This window comes from Hyaena hyaena, unplaced genomic scaffold (genome assembly GCF_003009895.1).
Source record: "Hyaena hyaena isolate Hyena2069 unplaced genomic scaffold, ASM300989v1 scaffold_650, whole genome shotgun sequence".
Classification (NCBI taxonomy): Eukaryota; Metazoa; Chordata; class Mammalia; order Carnivora; family Hyaenidae; genus Hyaena; species Hyaena hyaena.
The window spans coordinates 17,223-36,854 of NW_024081283.1; the positions used below are offsets into that span (position 1 = coordinate 17,223).

General features: G+C 54.0%; 1 protein-coding gene across 2 annotated transcripts; it reads right to left on the reverse strand.

The window, feature by feature from the left end:
* Positions 1–101: 101 nt before the first annotated feature.
* On the reverse strand, positions 102–19,170 carry PTPRN (protein tyrosine phosphatase receptor type N). Of its 2 annotated transcripts, none has more exons than XM_039216660.1 (23): positions 19,034–19,170; positions 17,536–17,586; positions 17,187–17,300; positions 14,112–14,208; positions 12,957–13,218; positions 12,515–12,869; positions 11,958–12,089; positions 11,313–11,347; positions 10,149–10,423; positions 9,837–9,923; positions 9,408–9,487; positions 9,182–9,246; positions 8,036–8,254; positions 7,399–7,599; positions 7,151–7,298; positions 6,922–6,995; positions 6,606–6,683; positions 6,383–6,502; positions 5,025–5,191; positions 2,157–2,210; positions 1,208–1,272; positions 925–998; positions 102–751 (listed from the first exon to the last, which is right to left on the reverse strand). In XM_039216660.1, exons 1-23 carry the CDS (start codon positions 19,146–19,148, stop codon positions 680–682), a joined length of 2,940 nt encoding a protein of 979 aa, XP_039072591.1. In that variant the 5' UTR covers positions 19,149–19,170; the 3' UTR covers positions 102–679. The 2 variants fall into 2 exon arrangements, with proteins under 2 accessions (XP_039072591.1, XP_039072590.1); XM_039216659.1 differs by having other exon boundaries at positions 11,958–12,092.
* Positions 19,171–19,632: the final 462 nt, after the last annotated feature.

The window sequence follows — 19,632 nt, forward strand, 5'->3', positions numbered from 1 at the left end:
ACTAACTGCATCACCTGAGAAATGCAGCAGGGCCCGGCTCCCCAGTGAGGCCTGAGCTGGAGTCTGGAAGCAGAGCCTCCGGAAAAGTGTAGGAGTCCAAGTTGCAGATGCACACACGACACACTAACTTTATTCACACTGATACAAAAGTAGATTTTTCTAGAAATGTTCTCTTGTTCCAGAGGGAGAGAGTTGAGTGGCACAGGCCAGGAGGGCAGGGGAGGAGGTGTGAGAGAAGCAGGGAGGGCGGGGATGGGGGGGGTGCCACAGAAGGAGGGGAGCAGGCAGCAGGGGCTGGGAAAGCGAGAAGGGCTGGGGGTGGCGGCCCTTCACCCGGTTCTGTCCACAAAGACATAGCGGGAGCTTCTAGAAGAACAGGAGATGGCCAGGGAACTCAGGCAGGAGAAGACTCTGGGTGGAATGGCTGCTCAGGACTCTCCTCAGCTCCTGGCTGTCTGTCAGCTCCCCCCTTGGGATGTCTGGGCTCTGACACGTGAGAGGCTGGGTGGGCCTGCCCCCCTCCCACTCCCCCTTCCTTACACTCCTCTTGGATGGTTGGCCATGCCCAAGAGGGACCAAGGTGGTGGGGATGGGGAAGCAAGGAGCGGGTACACAGATAGATGCTCACACAGGCGAAGAGGGAGCAGAGGCTGGTTGCCCACGGAGGGGCCCCAGGGGCTCACTGGGGCAGGGCCTTGAGGATTGCGTTCACCTCCTCTGCCACAGCTGTCAGAGCAAATTCAAACTGGTCCTGGGAAAGGGCAGTGGGAGGGTGGTCACAGGGAGCACCGACCTCTGCTCTGACCTCTGCTCCGTGCGCCAAGGGGGCTTTGGGGAGGGGGAGCTGGTGAGGTCACTTGGGAGAAGGGGGATTCCTCCTGGGGAAGGCTGGCGGCTAGGGTCAAGGCGAAGAGGAACAGTCACCTTAGAGCGGACGAGGCCAGGTCGTTGGTCACGGACATGCTCCAGGGTGGCAGCGATGTCAATCTCCTTTACTCCTGGAGGTTGGAGAGGGCATGGGGCAGCTCAGGGGGTGTCCAGAGGAGGAGAGGGCCCAGAAAGCCTGGAGCATCCTGGGTTGGGAGGCTTGGAGGATTGGGCAAAGCCTGGGGGTGTGACGACCTGTCCTCCTAGAGCTCCTCTGAGTCTGCGTGCTGCAAAGTCTAATCGGGGGCCGGGCCACAGATGCTGAGGGGAAGGTCCTCACCTTTTGCCATGCGGTTCAGTACCATGTCAATGAGGATGTAAGTGCCAGTCCTCCCTGCACCGTCGCTGAAACAGGAGAGGATGACAGGCTCAGCTCAGGACAAGGGGGAGGGGCAGAGGAGACCTGGAGGCTTATGGTGGCCAAGACGCTGCGGGAGCCATTAGGGTTGGCTGGAGGAGGGCGTGAGTGAGCCGAGGAGGCAGCAGTCAGAGCCCCTTTGTCCTGGAGACTGGGATTTGAGTGTGGAGCCTGTGACCCAAGGGATGTCACTTAGCGGGCCAACCTAAGAGAAGAGCCCTGGCTCAGTCTTAAGGTAGAGGCAAGGCAGCAGGAGGGCGGGGGAGGGGACTGGCCCTTTCTGGCCTCTGGACAGGCTTTTGCTCAGGAAACTTTTTGTGTCAATGGCCAGGGGGTATATGCTCTCACCTTTGTGGGCCACATATAGTCTCTGTCACACACTCTTTTTTTTTTTTTCCTTCCAGCATTTAAAAATGTGAACACCATTCTTAACTCATGGGCCATTAAAAAAAAAAACCCCACAGATGGTGGGGCACCTGGGAGGCTCAGTCAGTTAAGTGTCCGACTCTTGGTTTCAGCTCACGTCATGATCTCATGGTTCATGAGATCGAGCCCTGCATCGGGATCTGTGCTGACAGTGTGGAGGCTGCTTGGGATTCTTGCTCTTGCTCTCTCTCTGCCCCTCCCCGACTCAAATAAATAAATAAATAAATAAATAAAACTTAAAAAAAAACCCAGATGGTATGTTGAACTTGGCCATGGCTTTAGTTTGCCAGCATCAAGGGGACAGGCAGGTAGCATGTATATGGGAGATGTGCCCAGGGACAGAGAGAGGGGCGGGAATCATGAATGCCCCACATCAGAGCCTTCTGGCCTGGGCCGTCCTGTGCCCTTCCCTCCCCACCCCTGCCCACAGCCCCTCTGCACGCACCTGCAGTGCACAATGATGGGGCAGGAACGGCCCCGGTAGCACTTGTTTACTTTCCTGCAACAAGAAATGGGTGTGAGGGTGAGGGGTGCCAGCACCCACCTGTGGGCCTCTCTTTCCCTCCTTTTCTTCCCACATGCCCAGGGCAGAGGAGGGAAGAGGGCTGGAGAAATGAGTCAGGACTGGCAGCAAAGAACCAGAGGTGGTGGGGGTGGTGCTGGGCTTGCTCTGTCACTTAACGAGGCAGGTGCCCACGCTGTGCACCTGGAACAACAACTAATTTAACCTCTTGGAGCCTCAGGTTTCTTACCTGGGAAGCGAGGGTGATAATAATAGTAACCTTCTTAGATTTCTCACCACGGTTACATGAGATAATTCATGCAAAGATTTAAGTGTAAGGTTTGACATACAGTAGGCGCTCAATAAATGTAGTACTATTCATGATAATACATAATATTAATAGTGACCTCTGCCAGAAGTCCAAGGAGAACAGGCTTTCTGGTGACTTCAAGGGTGGCAATCTTGTCACATTCCTGCTCTGTCCCTTCCTTTACAACTGTCCAGGCTGTTCCCCTCCCCACTCAGACTTCTCGTAGTCCTCACCAGCAATGAGGTCACGTAGCCCTAGGCGCAAAGCTGTCTTGGCCAGGGGAGGATGACCTCTCAGCTCTGAATGTTATGCTGTTGTCTGTCTCCCTGAATCAGCCTCTTCTCAGCACAGGTGCTCCATGGGTGGGTCACGTTTAGACTTGGGGCCCACTTGGACCCCAGACTCTTTTCTGCTACCCTGATTGCTGCTCTCTCAGGAGGGAGCAGGGGGTTTCTCCCTTCCTCAGTGGCCCAGTTTAACCTGCCCTTGTCCGCTATGACTTTCCTGCTTTGAGAGTCACCTGTAGAATCCTGATACCCCCAGTGGGCCAGAACTAGGGAGGACCTCCTTAGGGATTATTAGATTGTTTCAGGGGAAGCATGGAACTTAATGGTCGTCTAGTCTGATCCCCCCAGACTTGCAAGGACCAAGTGACTTTGAATGGTTTTACAGGACTCCATATGGTTTCCTAACAAATTGGCTCGTGTGTTAGAGAGCTGGGGTTGAACAGAAGTTGCTGAAGTAGTTCCCAATCATTTAATAAGAATGACAAGGAATCGTATCTAGAAGTAATCGAGTCCTTGCTGTATGCCAGGCACTTAACCTGGATTTTACAGACTTTATGCCACTGACTCTTGTAACAACCCCTAAGTATTGGCCATCATCCTCATTTCACAGGTAAGGAAACCGGGAGATCAAGGAACTTGCTCGGGGTCACTTTCAGCACTTCAAAAACTTATATTTTGTCTTCCCTCTGGTGGACCTTCACCAAACTATATTGATTAAGCAGCAATTAATTTGCTCTGGCTGCCTAATGCCAACTGAGTTTACATTAATTCTGTCCTGAAGCAAAGAAATGTAACCTTGTAGCTTACCTGTGCGGTCTTAAAATACAGTCCATGCACAGAAGGAGTTTTTAAATGTGGGAAACAGGAAATAGCTCTATTACCCCTGGCATTGCTTTTGAGAAACCTATGCCTCAGGCATCAGGGAGCCCAGTTAGAAACCATTATCCTGAGGCTCAGAAACTATCCTCAGCGTCTCACCCCCGCTCTGCTCCTCTGCTCTCTGCAGCACCTGGAGATCCCAGGCCAGCCTGGCCAGAGGCAGAGAGGCAGGGGGGAGGCAGCAGTGTGGGTGAGGCCCCACCCGTGGCAGCAGACTCCTCAGCCACCTGTCTGGGGAGTGGAAGACGGGATGCTGGAGGACTGGCCTGGTGGAGGTTTTGTGATCAGAACTGGTTAAGTCCCCTACTTAGCTTCCGGTCCCAGCCCCCACCGGCTCCAGCGAGTCCCCAGGAATCTGGAGATCCTCGGCAAGGCCTTTGACAGTGTTTGTCTCCTCCGAGTCCCCCCTCAGCCCCCAGCTCTCCCAGCAGCCTTCAGGGGGCCCCTGGGCCCGCAAGTCCTGATTGGATTGTCCTGTCCATGCGGCGGCCACGCCTGCCAATGATCACTTTTGTGACTATGCAACTGGAGAACGAATACTAGCTGCAGATCACAAAAATGACACTGGCAGCCGTGAGAGGGAGAGAGACAGAGGAGGAGGGGGGAAAGGACATAGTGGGGAGACAGACAGAGGGCAGAGACAGCAGGGAGGTGGAGAAAGAGGGTAAAGGGGACAAAACAGGGGAGAGGGGCAGGGAGCAGGAAGTGGAGATTAAAAAGAAAGTAGGACAGACTCAGTGAGAGAGACAGAGAGGAGAGGCAGAGTTGAGGGGACAGAGAAGGGGATGGAAGGAAAGAGAGATGGGGAGAAAGAAAAATAGAGGCAAAGAAAACAGCAAGGTATAAAGAAGGGGAGATGGGCAGGAGGGAGTGAGAGAGAGAGGAGAGCAGACACACGGAATGTGCTGGAGATCTGAATGAGCAGCACAGGCGAGGCAAGGAGGCAGGGGCCAAGTAGAGGGAGAGAGGGCGGGCCGGAGGGAGCTTGAACTAAGGTGAGCCCTTCCTGGGGGTGGGGGTAGCGGAGAAGGAGCCAGACCTGGGGAGGGAGGGAAAGGGGCCAGCAGAATAGCGGAGCGAGAGCAGAAACGGAGAGGGACCACAGGGGTGGAGGGATGCGCACAGCCAGACAGAGCATCAGTCCGGGGTTGGGGGTTCTGGAAGGCGGCGGCTGGAGGTCAGGGGCGGAGGCTCCAGGTCATGTTAGAGCGCCCGCCTCCCGGCCTATCCCCACCCACCCCAGCCCCGCCGCTCCGGTGCGGCCGGCTGTCTCGCCGGCCCCCTCGGAGCCTCCCCTGGGGCCGCGCCCGGGTCGCAGGCGCTCAGGGCGCTCACCTGCGGAAGTCCAGCAGCGGCCGGGTGGACGCCGGGGTGCCCTCTGCCGGCCAGCTGAGGAAGTGGAACTGCGTGAGCGTGCGCGTCTCCTGGGTCTGCACGTTCTTCAGGTAGAAGCTGCGCACCAGGAAGTCCTCGCACCAGATGTGCTCCGACACCAGGTTCACCTGCCCGCGGGGGAGCCCGGGCCTGAGCACGACACGGCCTCGCCAAATCCTCCCGGCTTCCCAGCCGCCTCAGATCCTAAACCCCCCACGGAGCTTACCCGAATGCCGGCTCCAACTGTCCCAAGCTGTCCCCTAGACCCCTGGTCGTCTGTGTCTCTTATCTGCTCAGGACAACTGGTGGCCTTTCCACCTGGACACAACTATTGTGGGCTTCTTGAGGCCAGAGCCTCTCCTACCTCTTCCTCACAGAGTCTAGCAAAGTGTCCGTGCTATGCACATACTCAATCTCGGTGGACGTCTATATTTTTATTTTTTTCCCTTTAACCATGAGCAACACCAATTTTTAGAAAGCTAAAAAAAACGGGGCGCCTGGGTGGCTTAGTCGGTTGAGTGTCCGACTTTCGCTTAGGTCATGATCTCGCGGTTCGTGGGTTCCGCCCCGCGTCAGGCTCTGTGCTGACTGCCAGCTCAGAGCCTGGAGCCTGTTTCAGTCTGTGACTCCCTCTCTCTCTGACCCTCCCCTGCTCACGCTGTCTCTCTCTCTCTCCTAAAAATAAATAAAAACATTTAAAAAATTAAAACAAAATAAAAAGTAAAAAAAAAAAAAAAGACTGCTGAATGTTCATCTGATGATGGAAGAACTCGTCTCCAGGTCCAGTGCTCACCTGGTGATGAGAAGCTTCTAGTGTGCTCGTAGTGACTCATGTTTTACAGGAGGGCCACCTTCCATGTGGCAGGAATCTGTTCCTCTTTCCTCATCTGGCGTTACCTCTACCCGATTCCCCCCTGCCTCTCCTCTAAGGAAAAGCTTGTTTCTATCTTATATGGGGAACCTATGAGACTGATGGTATTTGTATCTTTGCTTTGGCCTCCAGGAAACTCAGAGCCAAGTGAGGCTCAATTAAAGCAGGTCTTAATGTTGGTCTTTGGTTTTACACATCTTCCGTGTCCTGTATGCTCTTGACTCTTAGCTTCTTACCTCAGTTTTGGTGGGTTTATGGGCTTATTTCTGTACCTTTCATCTTCGGTCCCTACAAATGCTTTCTGGCCCTAGACTGGACACATACACGTAGATGTACATGTATGTGTGAATGTGTGTGCATATGTATGTTTATATTCATACATGCATGACTGGTTCTCCACCCACTTTCTCCATTCCCACTGTCCCCTGGCTTTTGGGGTTTTGCTGACCTCATATACGTGGTAGAGGGAGGACCCCTCATCTGGCCAGTAGCGGTCACACTGCTTGACACCATCCTCCACCAGCGGGGTCAGCATGACGATGACAGTGCAGCCACTCTCCCACACCATCTAGGGATAGAGACTCCATTCTAACCTCTCCGGGGCCCCGGCTGGCCTCAGCTCCCCTCAAAGGCCATTGGTCCCTGGAGAAACCCTCCTTCCAAGAACTCACCTGCCAGAAGTCTGCGATGGTATGGGACAGCGGGCCCTGTGTGGCTATGTAGGCTGGCATTCGAGGGTCGTGCTCAATCTGGGGCCGGGAAGATACATCATGAGCCAGAATGGGAAATGCTACTGTGGAGAGGCTTGGTCAAAGGGAGCAGGCCAGGATGTGGGAGAGCTTGAGAACCCCCCATTTCCATGCCAGGAAACCAGGCCCCACAATTCCAGGGCCTCCAGTGGGGTGGAGGGTGACCGTAAGGAAATGGAGTTTATGCAGGCAGGACAAAAACGGGGCAGCGGAGGGGGCTGGAGCCAGGGCCACTTACAATGGGGCTGGCATTGATGTAATCACTCCGAGAAGGGCTGCTCTCCACCTTCAGCTTGATGCGAGCGTGATCATCTGTGCAGACCACACGTCCCACCTCAGCTGCCCCTCCAGTCATTGGGGTCCCGGTACCTCTGCCTCTTGGCCTGAGCCAGGAGCCCCGCCCCGCCCCCAAGCCCTCCTGAGCTCGCAGCAGAGACAGGGCTGGGCCAGGATGGCCACTCACTCACAGGGCAGAAAGTCAGGGTGGCGGTTCTTTTTGATGTTGCCCTCCCCCTGGGCCGCGGCGCAGGTGTTGGGCTCTGCCTGGTAGGCACACAGGGCCTGCCACTCCTTGGCCAAGCGGTCCCGGTTCCGCAGATGGTCCTCCATGTACGCCTACGGGGACAGCACTGCCTGGCTCCGGCCCACACCCTCGGCCCTGCCTCTCCCACCATGCGGTCCCTTCCCCCGCTCTGGGCCCGGACCCCATCCTGACCAGAATCATGTGTCCCGTGGAGATGTCCATGTTGGCCTGGGCGGGCTCCTCGCACCAGGAGGGCGTGCTGCTGTGGGAGCTGGGGCTGGCCTGGGCCGCGTCACTGAACTGGGAGGACACACTGCTCACGCGCGAAGGCTCTGGCGGGCCCTCTGCCCGGCTGAACAGGGACTTTGTGGCCATGTGCTGGCGGCACAGGTCCTGAAGAAGAAACATCAGGCAGGGTCCCAGGCCCCTTGTGGTCTTTCCAACAGAGTCCTGGGTTCAATGCCAGGCTTATCCTTGATCGATTTTGTAGGAAACCCATCTCCTGTGGGGTGGGCTCTTCTGCCCTGGACCTCATCCTTTTCAAGGCTGTCCTGCTTGGGGGGCGCCTATGAGAACTTCAGATATTAGAGGGGATCCCAGAACCCCAGAATTGTTGCATTGGGAAGAACTTTAGGAACCGTCTTCTCCAATTCCCATCCGTTCGAAGTGTCCCCACGGCCCCAGCTTGGGCTTCTGTAGCCCCCGCCTGGATGTTCCCAGCAGTGGGGGCTCACCTCCAATCCAACACCCCACCTTCACCCCATGTGCGACCCAGACCCCCAAGCCCTTTCCATTTCCCTCTCATCAACCAGCTTTTGGGGTTGCACACCTGGTACTCAAAGGTAGTGTCACCGTGGGCTCCCTCGGGCCCCAGGGCCGCCAGGCGCTCCTTGTCCCGCTGTCGTGCATGCTGCCGCACACACAAAGCCACTGCCAGAGCCACCAGCAGCCCGGCCACACCCGCCAGGGCCACCAAGGTGAGTAGCACGGAGCGCATGGGAGAGGTGCTGTGGGCCGGCCGGGGAAGGACTGCAGCCGCCTCTTCCCTCTGTGGGAACAAGGCTAGAATCAAGGAGGGTGGCAGCAGGGGAGGTCGAGGAGCCGTTCCTCATCCCTGCCTGCGAGGGTGTCCCTGGGGCAACGCTGGGAGGGCAAGGGCACCGTGGCACAGGCAGAAGGTTTCAGACCCAAGGTCCTCCTTCTCAGTCCCCATCAGACCAGCTCAACCACGCTGCACTGCCCGAAACTTAGCAGATGAGTGCCCCCCCCCCCCCCCGGCCCAGGAGTTTTTGCATTTCAAAAATGGATGTAGAGAAGTTTGGAGAGACACAGCAAAGAATCGATACTAGAATGGGAGACATCAGTGTTGGATGCAGAACAGAAATATATTTTGAGTTTAGGGGCACCCGGGGGGCTCAGTTGGTTAAGCGTCTGACTCTTGATTTCAGCTCAGGTCATGATCCCATGGATCGTGAGATCGAGCCCAGTGATGGGCTCAGTGCTGATAGGACGGAGCCTACTTGGGATTCCCTCTCCCCCTCTCTCTCTGCCCCTCCCCTGCTCACGCTCTCTCAAAATATTACCTATAATTAAAATATATAAATTATATATTTTATAATTATATTTGAATTTAATGTCCTTTCTGCACAAGATTTTCTCTTGGAATTTAGAAATTTTGTTCCAGAAGGCTATGGACACCTCAGGTAGTTATTGGGAGCAGGAGGCCGTCCTATGGAAGGCTGGTCCTGCGATGGGGGCGGGGGCGGGCTGGGGGCGGGCTGGGGGCGGGGGCAGAGCTGCCACGGGGGCCGTCTGCTGGCCAGAAAGGAAACTGCAAGGGGGAAGGTTCTTTGGCAAAGCCAGGGGGCCAGCCAGGTACAGGAGTTTCCGATCTGGTTCTCCTGCCAAATTCGCTCCCATCTCTGTGGGCAATGTCAGCCCTCTGGGGTTAGCTGATTCCTCAGTTAGCTCGTACCTGTCCCACTCCCGTCTGCAAGATCTGCAGCCCTGTCTGTGCTTCCAGTTCCGATTTCACCAGCCCTGCAGGGAAGAGGTAGGTCAGACTCTCTCCAGCTACATGTGGTCCCCACCCCATGTCATGTTATGCTAGGTGGCAGGCAGGGCCCATGTGCGCTGGAATTATTTCAAGGTGGGCAGGGACATCAGCCACAGGCCTGGGGCTGGGACCAGGCAGTATTTACCAGCTTGCTGGGTCACATCAGCCAAAGACAGGTTCTGTTCATTGTGTCGGATGCGGAAGGTGAGGGCCGGTCCCACCACACTGCCAAACAGGAGCTATATTACTGCCTCACCCACCACAGACTGTAACCGAGGCCAGCTCTGGCCCTCTCCCCATGAGAGGACGAAGCTGAGGCTGAACAGACATGCCCTACAGGGATGTTTGAGGCCCAAGAAATGCTGGATGAGGCCAGCATCTGGTGTGTGTGTGTGTGTGTGTGTGTGTGTGTGTGTGTGTGTGTGTGTGTTGAGGGGGTGCCTGCAAAGCAGGTGAGAGCATCTCTAACCCCACCTTGCCCACTTACCAAGACTCTGTCTTCCCTTCTTTCCCTGAGCCCCACCAGCCACCTCTCCCCTCAAGCTACCTTCTAGATGCCAGATCCCAGCCATACCTGATGTTGATGAAGCTGCCCGAGGACAGGTGCACGTGCTCAGCTAGGATCTCCAACAGCTTCACTCCTGCAGCCAGACTCAGGGGCCTGGAGGCAGGGAGCAAGCAGAAGAAGGAAAGTGGGGGTCCTTTTAGCCACCTTCTTGACACAAGCCACCTCCAAGGATACAGAGCAGCCCATTCCCCCCACCCCCACCCTCCGTCCACTTCACATCTGGATTTCTGCTCTCTGCTTCTTGTCAAGCAGGCCCCCCCTCCCACCCAACCCTCCGGGAGGGAGGACTAGAAGTCTTCCCCAGGCTGCAGCCCTTACTTCTGGTCAGTGACAATGTAGCCATACTCCTCCGCTGATGGCTGAGCTGAGGGCGGGCTCACGACTGTGGGCTGGCTCTGGCCCAGTGGACTTTTCTTCTCCAGCAGGACAGGTGTGGCAGGGTGGCCAACAGCTTTGGGGGGCTCAGAGGATCCAGGGATCAGCACCTGCTGGGCTTTACTGGAGGTGGGGCTGGCAGTGGGGTATCCAGGCAGGGAGGGCGTGGGGGGTGGAGGCTCCACCGTGTTCCCACCCTGCACCTGCTCCTCCATTGTCTGTTTAGGAGAGAGGACAGAGGGGCGCCTGGGTGGCTCAGTCGGTTAAGCGTCCAACTTTGGCTCAGGTTGTGATCTCACGGTTTGTGAGTTTGAGCCCTGCATCAGGCTCTCGGCTGTCAGCACAGAGCCCACTTAAGATCTTCTGTCCCCCACTCTCTCTGCCCAACCCCCTCTTTCTCTCTCAAAAATAAATAAGCATTAAAAAAAAAAAAAGAAGAGAGGATAGAAGCATGATCTCTGGACAGTGGAGGGGATGGGGGAATGGGGGTCCACACCACCCTAAAGAGGACCTCTGGACTTGTTTCTTTCTACCCCTTAGGGCCCAGGGAAGCACTGGGCATAGAGAGGTTACCCAGAAAAGTGTCAGGTGGATGAATGGATGAATAAAGGATTGAAATGAGTGCAGCATGGTCAGTAATGATCCGCAAGATGGGGCTGAAGTGGGAAGAACCTCTGGGTGAGGGAAGGTGGCATCAGGGGAGAGATGGACAGGCAGGTGATAGGTTTTAGACTTTTGTGTAGCCATGAAATCGCAGAAGTCCAATACGTGAAAAAGAGAGAGCTCTTCAGGCTATAGGGGGGGCCAGGAGCATGCGTGCTTGCAACTCCCTCTTCACCTAGGGATCCTCAGAACAGGGCCTGAAATGACTGTAGTGAAAAAGCAGCGAATCGAGAATTCCAGCTTCTAGACTCGGCTCTGCCATCAACCTGAAGTGAGATCTTAGGTGATGACTTGCAGTCGCTGGGCCTTGGTTCCCGCCCTCCCTCCACCCCAAATGAAGAGGTGTGGAGGACAGAGATTTGGGACCCGATGCTGAGGTTTAGATTTTGACAAGGAGGTTTGCTGGAAGGGGCGCTATGGGCCAGGGTGGTGCCACAAACTCACTTTCTTGATGTCAGCTCCAACGTTTACAGCTCCTCCTGTAGACACAGGAAAAGCAAGACTTTGGGCAAAGGGTCAAGGCCAAGGTCCACACAATATGGGTGGGAGAAAGGACCAGGGGCCCTGAGCCTGCTGTGGCCTCTTTTTCCCTCAATCAGTGACCCAGTCCTGTCTTTGATCTGATCTTAAGCATGGCCTCCTGCCTGTTTGCTTCTTCCTTATAATTGTTTTATCAGCTGCTCCCTGTGTTATTGGCTGCACCTCTCAAAACTATTCTTTATTCAGTTCTCCCCCTACCCATCAATTACTGGCTTCACTTTTGCATTGGCCTCTCCCTTCCCTAGAGGCTGTTATCATCCACCCACCTTCCTTGGTGCCTCCTGATCCCTGCTCATACCCCCTATGGGCTTCTTCTTCCATTGCTTCCACCTTGCAGTTCTTTCCTGCCCTAATTCAGTGTACCACCCCCACTCCCTTGCTTCCCGCTCTTGGCAGCCAATGACCCTGTGCTTGTGTCTCAAAAGAACTCCCTTCCCTGCCCCTGACCTTGCCCCTTCCCCTCTAGGCTGCTCCATGCGGTCTTGAGAGGTGGGGGTAAGAGGCCATCATGGAGCTGGTAGTTGCTAGTTTCTTCGCCTGGACACTCACCCAGATTTCGTCCTGAGCCCTTGGGCAGCAGCTGCAGCAGGGTTGAGAGGGTGGAGAGCTGCTCAGGGGTCAGCTGACGCAGCTCCACCCCATAGCCTGCCAGCACAGCTGCTAGTCTCTGCAGAGTCACATCTGCTGGGAGCCAGACACAGAGCTTATGGCTAGAGGGTCGTGGTGAGATGAACCTGTGGCGTGTGCTAGGGCTGGGGGAGGGTACTAGCACATTTAAGAGATTCTTCTCAAACACCAGGAAAGTGAGGCCCTCCACCTTCCAACCCTTGTCCACACTTCGGGGGGCAAGGCCTTCCTAGGGCCAAGACCAGACTGCAGGCCCACCACGGACATCGTGATTCTCCAGCTGAAGATTATGTCAGCTCCACCCCCTACAGTATCCCCACTGCCCACCTAGTGCCTGGCAGAGATCAGGTTGTCAGTGGACATTAATTAAATGTATGAATGACTTTCAGGACAAATTAACAAATGCATGGATAGTTAGGAAGGAGATCCCCCAAACGCAGCACCCACAGGAAGGGAATGGATGCTGAGAACTCTGTTACCTGGCTGCTCTGCCGGAGAAGGAGGCTTCTCCCTGTGGCCTTCTAGCCCTTCTTCCCCATAGCCCTCTGAGGAATCCTTTGGCCGGCTGCTGCCCCCTTGCTCTGGCAGCCTCGGTACCCTGGCCCTGCTGGGCACCGGCAGCTCCTGGGCCAGGTAGAAAAGCCCTGTCTCCTGGAAAAGCTGGCCAGGTGAAGGCCCTGGAGGGTCCCCATAGGCGTGGTCAGAGTGAGCCCCAAACATGCCCTTGGCAGCAGTTGTGCTGAAGAGGGCAGAAGGTTCTGCCTTGCGTAGGGGGCCAACATTGACCATCCCCGGCGAGCTCTCTGAGCCCCGGGAACCATCGCGGGAGCCAAACTGTGGGGGAAACCGGAGATCCAGGTAAGAGCAGACGTCAGGGGCTCGGGGACAGGTGTTGGGGTGGGGCCGCTGTTTAAGGCTCACCTGATGAAACAGGTAGGGCTGCAGCAGGGCAGGTTCATAACTCAAGGCAGGGTGGGGGGCCTGCGGGGGTAGCAGAAGATGCTCCAAGAGAGGGGGCAGCAGTTCAGCCTGCAGAGAGGACAGTGGAGAGCCCACCCCAGCTCCACCCCCACCCACTGGAGGTTGGGGAAGCCGATGCTGGGCAGCAGGCGTGGAGCCAGTAGGGATGCCCTGTAAAAGCAGCTCCCCAGCAGGACCAGGTCTCCGGGGCACCAAGCCAGATCTAGGGAAGAAAGCAAAGTGTATGTGTGTGTGTTGGTTGCATGGGCAAGGGGGGACAGAGCCTACGGGAGACAGAGATGGTGGGAATGGGCCAGAAATGCTCAGCAGTTTACAGTAAGCCTGACCTCTTAAAAAAAATGAGTAGCCTGGGGAAAGAGAGAGTAGCATGGGGAAGGACCAGAGGGCCAAGCCTGGGCACAGGTCATTGACTCCCTGGTAAGCATGTCTGCGTCGCTGAAAAACAGTGGCAGAGATTAGGGACGAGTGAGGCTAGGGATGGAGAAGGAGAGAACGGGTAAAGGGGAAGGCAGCCAGGTACCTCTCTAGATAAACTGGGGCTACAGTTTGCCTTGTTTCCCCTCTATTCATATCCCCACACCTGGCTTTCAAACACTCAGTACTGGGTCCCCCGACTCTGCCCCCCACCCCCACCCCACTCTGCCTTTTTCATCCTGGTGTCATCACTTGAGCCCCATGGCCCATTTACTTTCCTCTGCTTTGCAGGGTCTGAACAATGCCTTCAGAGGCCCTAGCCACAAAAAGATGATGGTCTCTCCACATATAATCCCACATAGTAATGAAATAGAACATTAAACAACTTCAGTATGTGATAAAACTCTTATTTGTCTTATGCTGGCTCCTTTGAGGCTTCTTTTAAATTATGAAATGTCCAAGTTTTTCAAAATACATTTTGCTGTCTTACTGGATCCCTGGGGATGAGCTCAGCTCCTGTGGAGCATGTAACCATGCCAGGTGACCACTCCTGAACCTCTCTGACCTGTGCCTTAGGCTGCTGACCTTGGTGGTCACTTCCCTCCCCCTTCCCTCCATCCATCAGGAAGACCACAGGCCCACCAGCCTTCTGTGCTAGAGCTGTTGCAAAAGGATGCCTACCTGTCCCTTGGACGGGGCTCTGGGAGGCGAAGCCTGGGGATGCGCTCCATCTCCTGGGAAATCACATACTGGGTGAGGTCATCGTGCCAGGACAATCCTGCCAGGGGACACGATAGGGTGAGGTTGGCTCAGGACAGTCTGAGGGCCCAGTAACAGTAGAAAACAAAACCACACTCCCTACCCTGCAGCGTACTGAGTTTGGTAGAGCAGTGGGGCGGTGGTGGTGGCCAGGAGATCTGGTGGGTGACCTGAGCTGCCCTCTTCCCAGTCTCAGGTACAGATTTTGGAGTCAGACTGCCTCCAGTGAAACTAAGTTCAAATCTTCTGCCATTTACTCGTCGTGTGACTTGGGGCAAACTGCCGAGCCTGTCTGAGTCTCAATTCTCTCTTCTGTAAAATGGGGGTTTATACCTCCTAAGATTGTGATAATTAAAATAACCCAGTGTAAAATGGTAAGAACAGTACCTGTCACATAGTGAACTTTAAACAGCTGCTCTTATTATTGTCATCATTATTATTTCTATTCTTATTTTTGTTGACCCTGAACCTTGCTTTTCTTTATTTGTAAGGTGGGAATAATACAAATTTCATGGGGGCTGTTGTGAAAATCAGGTGCAATCAGGGAAATGAATGTGCTTAGAAAACTCTAAAGCACTATACACATTTTAAACTTTCACCACCACCCCCACCTGCACCCCTACCCCCACCCCATCAATTATCTTGTGCTGATGCAGAACTCCTGTCTGACTCTTTCCTTTTATGAAACTGCTCTCAGGAAAGGTCTGTCACCTATTCTAAAGGTATAAACTCCCACCCTCCACCCCCGTTCCTTCTTCCTTGCTTCCAAATTAATAGTCTGCTCTTAACTCATATTCCAGGATCTACTAGCATCCATACCTGCCTTCTTGCCTATGAACATTAGATAGCTTATCCTATTTAGGGCCAATTCCTCCATTTGAACACTAGATTTCATCCCCTACTATCTACTCAAGAACATCTTCTCCGCATTTCCCCCCATTTCCTGTATGATCATTTTTCTGTACTCTATTGGATTATTCACTTTCATATACAAACATGATGGAATTCCTTGCATCTTAAAAAGTTACTGCATGACCCCACATTCTTCTTCACCTGTCACTCCATTTCTTTCCTTTTCTTTGCATCAAGACTCCTTGAAAGTGTTATCTATGATGGCTGTATCCAATTCTTTTCCTCTAATTCCTTCTTAATCCACTCTATTCAGGATTTTATTACCATCTATTCTACCAAAACTATTTTCATCAAAATCACCAATGACTTCTGCATATCTAAAGCCAGTGGCCAGTTCTCATATCTCATCTTATTTAATCAGTTATCATTATTTGATACCATTGATCACTCCTCCCTCTGCAATACACTTCCACTTGGCTTCTAGGACACTAAACATTCTTGTTTTTCTTCCTACCTCATTGGTTCCCCTTTCTCTGTCTCCTTTGTTGGTTCCTCTCCTTGTCCTGGTCCTCGTAACATTATAATTCTCTAGGCCTCTTCTTCATATATGCTAAAGCCTTTAGTTATCTCATCTACCTCATGGGTTTAATTGTAATTTAGATCTCCACTCCAGAATCCTCCATCTCTCTTTCAAAATCCAATCTCGTACTCTCAACTTCCTACTGTACTTGAATGAACATCTTTTTTTTTTTCATTTTTTATTTATTTAAGAGAGAGAGCGAGCGAGAGTGGGAGGAAAGGGACAGAGGGAGGGAGAGGGAGGGAGGGAGGGAGAGACAGACAGACAGACAGACAAAGAGAGAGAGAGACAGAGAGAGAGAATCCTTAGCATGCCCCACATGCAGCACAGAGCCTGACTTGGGGCTTGATCCCACAACCCTGGGATCATCACCGGAGCCTAAATTAAGAGTCAGATGATCAACTGACTGAGCCCCCCAGGCATCCCTTGAACAAACATCTTAAATTTCTCCCTGCAACACCTGATCCATGCCACATTCATCTCTTACATGAGTTATTGTGGTAGCTTTTAATGATCCCTCTGCTTCTACCTTAGACTCCCTTCCGTCTATTCTCAACAGCAGCAAGCATGATCCTTTTAAAGTAGAGGTGAGATTATGTCTCCCTATACTCAAAACCTTGTGATGGGTTCTTCTTTCACTCAGAGTAAAGACAACATCTATACAACCTCTTCTAAGGCCCTGCAATGATCTGCATCCCTTCCCCCAATACCTATCTGACAGCATCTTTGACTTTCCCTTTCTATCACTCCTCTACAGCCACACCATAGAGATGTTTTCCATGATGCTCCTCAAACTCATGCTCCTGCTTTAGTAAATGCTTTTGTTCTAGCTGTCTGTACAGCTTGAAACACTGCTCCCGGATAACCTTCTGGAAAACACGTCCACTGCCTTGATGTCTTTGTCCAAATTTCATAGTCTCAATAAAGTCTACCTTGACCACCCAATTTGATACTGAAGCTTCCTACCCCACCATTTCTGACCTCTTTATGATGCTGTAGAATCTGTAATTTTTTTTATGGCACTTATCACCTTAAAACATACTATATGTGTTATAATTTATATATTGTATTCCCCCCTCACTTCCAAAATTTAAGCCCCAATAGACAGAGATCTTTGTCTGTTTTATTCCCTGATACATCATCCCAAGCACCTAAAACTAAGCTTATATAGTAAATCCTCAATAAATAGTTGTTGAATGAGTAAATTTTATGAGTGGAGTGTTCTCCTGGCTGAGGACTCCAGAATTCATGGTTCTGGAGCACTCAGAGAGTTCTAGGGAGTGGGCTGGCCCTAGAGAGATGGATGCCGGTCTTCCAGTGGCTCCTTCTAGAAGCCTCCTCTAGACTCCTCCAAAGAGTCTGAGTGTGAACAGCCCATCTCTATGGCTCCACCCCTACTCCTGTCTTGCTCCCTTCTCCAGCAAGATCTGGGAAGGTGAGGCTCCAGAAGTAAGTGTGGTAAGAATGTTTCATAAAGAGAAATCCTTGAGTCAGATGGACCCTCACTTCCCCACCCTTATATAACCAACTTCCAAGGTCTCTCCTTCAGTGCAGCTAGACCTCACCTTGGGACATGAGCTGTCGGAGCACACTTTGTAAGCGCTGGAGAACTGGGGAGGTGACTTGCAAAAGGGGCCGGGCTTGCCCCACTCCCACCTGGCATTGTCCAAACAAGCCATCTAAGAGCACAAAAGTGGTGTCAGCAGGGGGCTTGGACAAGAGGCCTTCCAAAGCCCAGGTTGCAAATGGGCATCGTCCTCTCCATCCCCTCTCTTGGCTTCAGAGAACTCTGCTCCTTCAGGCCATTCCCCCTTCTCCCCAAGACTCGTACTGCTTCCCCCCTCCAACCCCCCCCCACGCTTCTTTCTTGTTGTGTCCCCCATCTTGTAAATCCTATGCCTGAGCCTCACTCACCCTGAATACAGACTTCAAGGTGAGAGCAGAGTCTGCGGTCAAACAGACAGCCTGTAGAGGGAAAGGTGAGCAGCTCAGACACCCACACACATAGAATGGTAAGAGGATGAACAGGCTGGGAAAGGGGGAAGCAGACGGGGTCCATTCTTTCATTCTATGAAAGGATTTAAGCTGGGAGGAGAGTACGGGAAGAGGCCTAGAATTCTTAAGAGAAGGAAGCACAGGCTCTGGCTTTGGATTTTAAGTATCTGAGAGTCTGGATACTTTCTCTAAAAACCTCAGTTTGCTTAACTGAGTGATGGGGAGAAGAAGCCTTCCAGGTGCATGGGGGTAGTAGAGGACCATATACTTCTCTCACAGAATTACTCTGGGGACATTTTTGGCCAAATTCTGAGAAGAAAGGGACTTTCCTCCTCAAATCTCCAAAAGCATCCTAACTCTAAGTTGGGACTCAGAAGTGATGGAAACCCTAGCACACCTTCCCCTCGTGTGGAAAATGGGAAAGGATGGGGTGTCTCTAGGGCAATGCTCCCCACACTGCTCCTGAGGTCAGCGGCCTCAGAGCCGCTGGCGCTGTCCACGGTGCTGAAGCCCTGAGCCTGGGGCCGCCGAGGGCTAGCCTGGAAGCAGTTATGGGGGAAGGAGGGGTGCTAGGGTCAGGAGTCTCCACAGACCTGACCCCTCCACAGTTCTAGACTTCATTTACCACCCTACCAACCCACAGTGCCACAGGAAGTACCTTGCACTGGCCTCCAAACCAGGTGGGGAAGGAGGGCGTCAGTGAGGCTGCGCCCCTTCCCCCACGCGCCCCACCACCCCACCCTCCCCCGGCCCATGAGTCAGCGCTGACTGTCTCTGTCCGCTCAGATGTGAGTCAGCATCGGCCTGGCTGTGGGGAGGGGGACAGGAAAGGACCCCTCTCTCTTCACCCTCTGTTGCCGCCTCCCCTAGCTGTCTTCCTCTTATTAGAGATCAGATGGCAGCAATCTGCCTCTCTGGACTTAAAGAGAAACCCTGGCCCCTCCTTCGGTCTGATCTTCTCCTGGGAGCTGGGACCCCGATGCTCTTGGCCCGGACTCCTACTGCCCGGACATCAGCGCTGCCTCTTCCTACCCCTGTCCCCTACTCCCAATCCCTCAGCGCTAGTCACCACTTCTTTGGCGCCTCAGCGCAACTTGCTTCTCTCATGGTCTTGTAGCCCGTCTCTAAACCCTTCTGTCCATATGCACCCCCATTCCCCCTCCCAAACCTGCAATCTCTCCCTGAGCCTGCTTCTCTTAGGTCCCGCCCCCGTATTCCCAGCCCCACCTCCAGGCCTACGCCCCTTTCCTCTCAGACGCCCTCTCATCTTCCTCATCTCACAGCGCTTCCCCCTACCCTACCCAGACACCACATATTCTACCTGAGCTTCCTACCTTCTCCCCACCCCCCACCGAGTTTTGCTCCCGACACCATACTCCGCTCCCCCCGCCCCCCGACCCCTCCATTTCCTCCTGACCGTGGGCACTAATGGCGCTGCAGCCTCCCGGGTGGCTGCTCAGCAGCAGGAGGCAGACGAGCACCCGGAGACCCCCGGATCCCCCGGGACCCCCAGGCCGCCGCGGGCGCCGCATCCTTCCGGGCCCCGCGCGCTCGCTCCCCTGCCACAACCGCAGCAAAGCTGGCCGGAGCCAGCCAGCCGGGCCTAGGCGGGGCTTGCCACTCCCCACCCACCTATGAGGCGGGGTCTATACGCCCCTCTCGCGGCAATTCCGCCAACCCCGGGCGGGTGGTGACGACATCTCCACCCCCGGCTCTTACGCTTAACTGCGTCAGACGTGGCGTAAGAGCTCTGCCTTAGAGGGGTGCCTACCCCATCCTCTGCCGGATAGTAGGAGCTTCACTAGAATTCCCACTTGGCCCCACCCCCTTTTGACCCATGCTTCTCCCCAAGGACTACCACCTCTATCACCCAGTCCCAGGGTTGGAGAAAAGGGTGAAGTTAGGTGGGGGCCAGGAAATACATATGAGTCGGTTAGTATAAATTCTAAAATGCGCATAAAAGTGAGTAGAATAGGTACTGTTATGCATCTTGATTAATGGCACTGATGTCATCCT

Bases quoted from the DNA above. Each gene is read 5' to 3' on its own strand.
- PTPRN (XM_039216659.1), bottom strand. From the start codon at position 19,148: ATGCGGCGCCCGCGGCGGCCTGGGGGTCCCGGGGGATCCGGGGGTCTC. The intron at 11,348-11,957 runs GTGAGTGTCCAG...CTGTGTCTACAG, and splicing joins GGGCTCAGGACGAAATCTGG to GAGGAGCTGTAAACGTTGGA. The intron at 6,503-6,605 runs GTGAGTTCTTGG...CTCTATCCCTAG, and splicing joins CCATCGCAGACTTCTGGCAG to ATGGTGTGGGAGAGTGGCTG.